This window comes from Lipotes vexillifer, unplaced genomic scaffold, assembly GCF_000442215.2.
Source record: "Lipotes vexillifer unplaced genomic scaffold, Lipotes_vexillifer_v1.1 scaffold206, whole genome shotgun sequence".
Lineage (NCBI taxonomy): Eukaryota > Metazoa > Chordata > Mammalia > Artiodactyla > Lipotidae > Lipotes > Lipotes vexillifer.
The window spans coordinates 160,431-166,902 of record NW_006791083.1 but is presented as its reverse complement, the minus strand read 5'-3'; the positions used below and the strand labels follow the sequence as shown (position 1 = coordinate 166,902).

The 6,472-nt window shown below is 52.9% G+C and overlaps 1 protein-coding gene across 1 annotated transcript in view; it reads left to right on the top strand.

Annotated features, from left to right (window-relative positions):
• Positions 1-5,880, top strand: part of AMOTL1 (angiomotin like 1) — a 70,454-nt gene extending 64,574 nt beyond the window's left edge. The window contains exons 10-12 of the mRNA XM_007464190.1: positions 925-1,151; positions 4,404-4,679; positions 5,774-5,880. Of these exons, the coding sequence (XP_007464252.1) occupies positions 925-1,151; positions 4,404-4,679; positions 5,774-5,880 (610 nt within the window). The remainder of the gene's footprint in view (positions 1-924; positions 1,152-4,403; positions 4,680-5,773) is intronic.
• The last annotated feature ends 592 nt before the right edge of the window (positions 5,881-6,472 follow it).

Here is a 6,472-nt window from a genome sequence, read left to right as displayed (position 1 = left end):
GAAAGAGTCTACTCAACAACGGGCCTGGAGCCTGAAGTCTCTGGGGGCTAATTTCATGTCAGATGCAGGTTTTAAGATGGAGGCTAATAACAAGAATTTAGATGCCCATGTGTTTTCTGGGTGTCTGTCTCTACAACATTCTAGACATTACGAGCTGGACAGGGGAAACATCATATTCCAAAGTCTCAGAGATTTTGAGCCAGGGTTTATATATTCCAGCCAGAAATAAAGAACTTATATAGCTAATGCATTCTTCTCATGGACTAAACAAGACATCCAGTGGGCTTGGTGACATAATGGAGCTAGCCTGCCGCCCACCCCCAGCCCTCCCCGCGGAGCCCTGGGAAGCTGAGCGTCTCATTTTGCAGATGTGAAAATAGGACTGAGCGGCTGAGTCGTTGGTAAGCTCAGCAAGTTACTATTTGGGTTGTGAAAAGAACTCACGTGTTTTCTGATTCTCATCTTTGACCTTCAGGGAGGAAAACATCTTCTCACAGAATACCTGTCCGTCTATTTTTTTTTTTTCCTCAGAAAATAGGGAAATGGACCCTCCTGAGCAGCCCACCCTGTGTGAGCCTTGAGTTTGTGTGCTTTCCTACTGCTTCTTCCTGCCTCCCACTGCCAGGGTCCTAGACACAGTTCAGTCCAGGAGGTCCCTGCTGGGTTGCCATGGTCACTCAAACCGTGTGTCCCTGGGGTCCCAGGACATCCCAGAGTCTCCTGAGGGGCCGGAGAAGGTGCACCCTTTTCAGCTACTACAAAAGATCCGTATTCTACAATTTGGAGATTGTAACTGAAGACTTACACTGCGCTTAAGTCTCTGTCCTTGAATTATAATTAAAGTCCCTGGGCGTCCTGAGAGAAATGTTCATGTTATTCTAGCCAGATGGCTTTTGATCATGACTGTTTTGTTTTGTTACACAGTATTAAAAATCTCCATGCCAAAATCATAGAGAAGGATGCCATGATTAAGGTCCTCCAGCAGCGATCCCGTAAAGACGCCGGGAAGACGGACTCCTCCAGCCTGCGGCCCGCTCGCTCTGTCCCGTCCATCGCTGCAGCCACTGGGACTCACTCCCGCCAGACCTCGCTCACCAGCAGCCAGTTAGCCGAGGAGAGGAAGGAGGAGAAGACCTGGAAGGGGAGCATAGGTGAGCCCCGCCCCTCCTCAGGCCTGCCCCTCCCCCTCCCCCGGCGAGCCCCGCCCCTCCCCAGGCGAGCCCCGCCCCCTCAGGCAAGTCCCGCCCTTCCTGAGGTGAGGCTCTGAAGAGAAGGAGCCACACAAACATTGAGAGGCACCCCGTCTGGCCAAAGGAGTTCAGACACCCTTGTGAAAGCAGAAATATTGAGTATTCCCGAGTCTCAGTTTACTCGTATGTAAAGCGGGGAAGGATAATCAATCACACTTTGGTGGTGGAAGCAAAGACCACCCCACCAGAGTCGCTGTTAACCACGGGTTGATTCACATCATAATTATCATCGTTATTGTTGAAAGTTGAGGTGACCCTTAATGTAAAATGTTCTAATGGGAAAAACTCTGAATTTGGCTCTGCCCCAGACCAGTGGTAAGACTGCTCCACCTCTGCTTCTGTGTCTCGCAGAGCGGGGCGGTGCCAGGAGGTGTCTGCCCTGCTGTACCCCATGGGGTCATGGCAAGGGCAAAATGAGATAACGGAGAGAAAGCGCTTGGGGAGCAGTGCTCTCGAGTGCAAAGTTCTGCTGGCGGTGGTTTTGCTGGATTGCTGTTACGCAGGCAGAATGTTGAGGAGAGTTCTGCAAACGTGTGGTCTCAGCCATGAACACGTTTCCTGGGGTGACGGGGGCTGGCTGGGTCTGGAGAGAAGCGGCAGAGCCGCCCGGCTGGCAGGCAGCGCTCCCTGACGCGCATCCTCTGCTCTTGTCCCCGGCAGTCCCCGGCACTGCACACCCCCAGGGGCCTGGCCCTTCTTTGATGCATTTCCCCAGCTCAGAGTGTGTTTTGTTTATCTAAGGAGCCGAGAGCCTGTTTTTCTCAAAACAGAACCCCAGAGGAGGCTGGCTGCTTCGTGCCAAAGGGGATAAGAGCTTCCAGAACGAACGTGACAGACTTGGGGTGATCAAAGGCACCCAGCCACAATCTCTGTTTGAAGTTCCCCCACGGGTTACTTCTGCAGCCCCTGCCCTCCAAGGAAATGCACTTCAAAGAGGACGTGTGTGGACAGCAGCTGGGATCTTCAAAGACCCTCCCAAGGACACTTAGCTCCCCACCCCAGTTAGAGAGCCTTGGAAGCAGCGCTCAGGCAGGCCTGGTAGGGGAGTCTGAATGTGCTCAGCTCGCATAGAAACCTCCCTGGCAGAGGCCAGTCTGTGACATCCAGCCAGGCCGGCATTCCCCTGGGGTCTGTGCCTGTACCCTTAGCATCTGATGTGTCTCAACCAGGCCTGGGAGCCAGAGGACCCGGCTGCGGGAAGAGTTGCTGTGTTCTCTGCACTGGTGTTCCTCCTCGTTATTGTGATTGGTGTCCACGTGTCACAAAAACAGAGCGGGGCCCTCTGAGGTTCCAGGCAGAGGCACACAGTCAATTCGCAAAGGTACAGTGCACAGACCCCAAAGTGTTTCCGCAGTCTCTTGCCTGAGGGGCTCTGGAAGGAGGTAGAGGTGATGACATATACCTTCCTGATGGCTCAGGGGCTCCCAGGTGAGAAGACAGGCCAGTGACTTGGTTCCACAGAACATCCTTGCCAGACGGTGGCTTTTCACCAGACAGGGCGATGAGGTGGAAAGAACACAGAGTGGACTTAAAGGCAGGCACAGCTGGGTTCCAATCCCATTTCTGCTATTTATACTTCTAACTCTGAGATACTTATTACTCAAAGCTTCCATTTCCTTTTCTGTAAGACAAAGGATAACAACAGGCCCTACCTCATATGAAATGAGATGATGTGTGTGAAGCACCTAGCCAGAGCCCCTCGCTACTCAAGGTGTGGTCCTTGGACCACGGCACCACCCTCTCCTGGGAGCTTCTTAGAGAAGCAGACTCTCAGGCCCCACCCACTGACTTGAATCTTCATCTTAACAATATATCCAAGTGATTGATATGCACATTACTTTTTTATTTTTTTTTTGCGGTAAGCGGGCCTCTCACTGCTGTGGCCTCTCCCGTCGCGGAGCACAGGCTCCGGACGCGCAGGCTCAGCGGCCATGGCTCACGGGCCCAGCCGCTCCGCGGCACCTGGGATCTTCCCGGACCGGGGCACGAACCCGTGTCCCCTGCATCGGCAGGCGGACTCTCAACCACTGCGCCACCAGGGAAGCCCTGCACATTACATTTTGAGAAGCGTTGCTGTAGACAGACTGGATTGAGTTGCATTCTGTTATGAATGGGCATCTTGAAATAGCCCTGGCAAAGAGACGTTATGAATCGCTGCCTCATTAAATAAGTGAACAGACACTCGATTGTGCTTACCGCATTTTCTACAGGCTAGTGTTCTGGAGTGCTGGCACTTTTCTGAACGTGGGCCGTATTTCACCATCATAACAGTGACTGTTCTGTCCAGCTTTGTAGGAAGACGTTGAGGAAAAGGGACACCACAGCGCATCATGCCTCCCTTTTCCCCAGCCGGCCCGCCCTCTTCCTGCCCCAGCCTCTCTGCTCTTGGGGCGGGCAGGGAGGGAGAAGAGGGCTGAGTGTTCCTTCCCAGGAGCCCAGCTGGCTTCCTACTTCTTGGAGGACATGGCTCTCCATTGCAAGGATCTCTTTGGGGAATATTGTACACAGCTCTGTGTTGCCCTGACCAGGAAGCGTGTTTGTTTTGACCCGGGGCCTGTAGGAGACCATCCGTTACCAAGAGTGGAGGGGTGTCGGGGGCTATTAGGCAGAGCAGCAGGCCAATGGGACCGTGTCTAGGAGCAGGGAAGCCTTCAGGTTTTCTGAAGCACACAGCCACTGCCCAGGACTAGCCCTCCTGGGCCATATTAGGTAAAGCGAGCATCGCCTCTAGAACACTTTGCAGGAACGCCCTCACCCCTCGACACTCTGCCTATAAGGTGCCTCTTCTGCATTCTTCCATAGCACCCTGAGAATAATAGTATCCTATCATTTGTCATGTTATATTAGAACCAATTCACCTGACAACTCCTCCCCCACCCCAGACTAGGTGTTTGTTTGTGTTTTTTTTTTCCGGTACGCGGGCCTCTCACTGTTGTGGCCTCTCCCGTTGCGGAGCACAGGCTCCGGATGCGCTGGCTCAGGGGCCACGGCTCAGGGGCCCAGCCGCTCCGTGGCATGTGGGATCTTCCCGGACCGGGGCACGAACCCGCGTCCCCTGCATCGGCAGGTGGACTCCCAACCACCGCGCCACCAGGGAAGCCCTGTTTTTGTTTTTAAAGAATGGCATTGAAAAAGCTGTTCTTCGGCCCTCAGGGTTGCTGCTGGGGAAGGAGCCCCACGAACACGCATCCACCCCCATGCTGCCCACCCCGCCTGCCACAGGGCTATCTCCTGCGGCCCTTGTCACCTCGGCCAGCAGCGCCCACGCGAAGACAGGCAGCAAGGACAGCAGCACACAGACGGACAAGAGCGCCGAGCTCTTCTGGCCCAGTGTGGCCTCCCTGCCCACGCGCGGCCGGCTGAGCGGAACCCCTTCCAACAGCCCGGTCCTGAAGCACCCAGCGGCCAAGAGCACGGCAGAGAAGCTGGGTATGAGGTCCCCGCCTCCTCTCACGCTCCGGGGATCCTCAGCGCTCCCTGGCCTGAGAGGGGGAGGCTTTTGTTGAGCTGGGGAGGGAGCAGGGCTCCCAATCAACTCTGACTTTACGGGTTATCTTATGATTATGGTTACCCTAATGCACTTAGGCTCTGCATGCCCTTTATTATTCTGGAATTAAAATGTGTGTAGAGACTCCTAACTTATTACCATTTAAAGGAGTCCACAAGTTGCATCTGTCCTTTTAGTGTATGCTTTGTAACTAGCCCTTCCCCAGAAGGTGTGCAAACAGACCCTCCAGGGGATGTTAGGGAATTAGTTTCCCCCCACTTCCGCCCCCAGTATATTTGAGAGCTGATACCAGGCACCACCAGGTCCATCGAGAGCATCAGGTACAAAGACATTGCCTTCAGGGTGTTTACTCGTCAAGGATTCGGGGTCGAGAGCACCTCCTGATTGAAGGAGAAGGTAGATTTAAAGTAGGCGAACTGGCCCAGTACTCAGGCCAGTTCTAAGGAGTTGCCGTCAAATATTTAAGAGAAGACAGCTTAGGAGGAGCTTGGCGATGAGTCCAGAAGTATCCATGGAAAGAATAGACTTGGCTTTGGACTGTTCGTAGTCATGGGGTGAGGAGGAGGTGGGAGCTACTGGGCATAAATGAATTGTTTCCTCCAAAGGGGTTCCCTGTGTTCATCCTCCAAAATAGACAAGTAAACACAATGTTATTTTCGGAGATTTAATTCTTGGGATGCTCTTCTGCAAGGAAGGCGGGGAACATGTGACAAGGACCTGGCTCGTGGCGTGCACTTGATAGTTTAGAGGAGACCGGGGGCGAGGGCTCCGCACCAAGTCCCGATGCCACTTTCACCCACTCAGACCTCTCCCATCACCTCCTAGTTCTGTTCTTTGTGTCCGAATCCCAGGGCCAGTCACTTAGCCTTGGTCCACCATGGGCTGCGCGCTACGGCCTTACCTGCGTGCACCGATGGTGAGGGGTGGTACTTAAATGGTTCCGTCTTAGAGAGGGCTGGGAAGGCTGTGCTCCTCCTGGGGAACAGGCTGCTAATGTGTCCCTTCTGTTTGGCAGAGAATTCTCCTGGCCATGGGAAGTCACCTGACCACAAAGGTCGCGTCAGCAGCTTGCTTCACAAGCCCGAGTTCCCTGACGGGGAGATGATGGAAGTTCTCATCTAACACCGGCATCCCTGTTGAATTTTGCAACAGAACATTGACGAGCAAGGAACGTGGCAAAGAGAAAGAAAGATCAAGAAGGTTGTGGATGGGAAATCAGGAATGATTTGAACTGGTCAGGATTTCAGGTTAATGAGAACACTTTTTATAAATGTTAAAAACAAAACAAAAACAGGAGGCCTACATGACTGAAAATGAAGGGGATGTTGTGGATTTTTACTGCATATGGTGGAAGAGAGAAGATGCATGTAGGTTTGGAAACAAAGAAGAAATAGGAAATAGAGTTTTTCCGTTGTACAGAAAATGTATCTCTTGGGGAGGGTCTGTGTACACCCATTCTCTGGTTATAAACAGATAAACCTGAGCATGGATCTTCCTTGAAATACGCCCATTCTCCTTGCCTCTTAGCTTGTTTTGTTTGAGAAGAACCTCCTAGGCATCTCGGAGAGTCCGTCTTGATATAACGTAATAATATCACCTGTGCCCTCCATGGGGTGTCCTGTGAATGCATGTGAGTGTGGCAGGGAGGAGAAATGTCCAGGGTGATGGGGAATTTAAAAGGCCATCTTCACCTCATTACCTGCTTGGTTTGGAC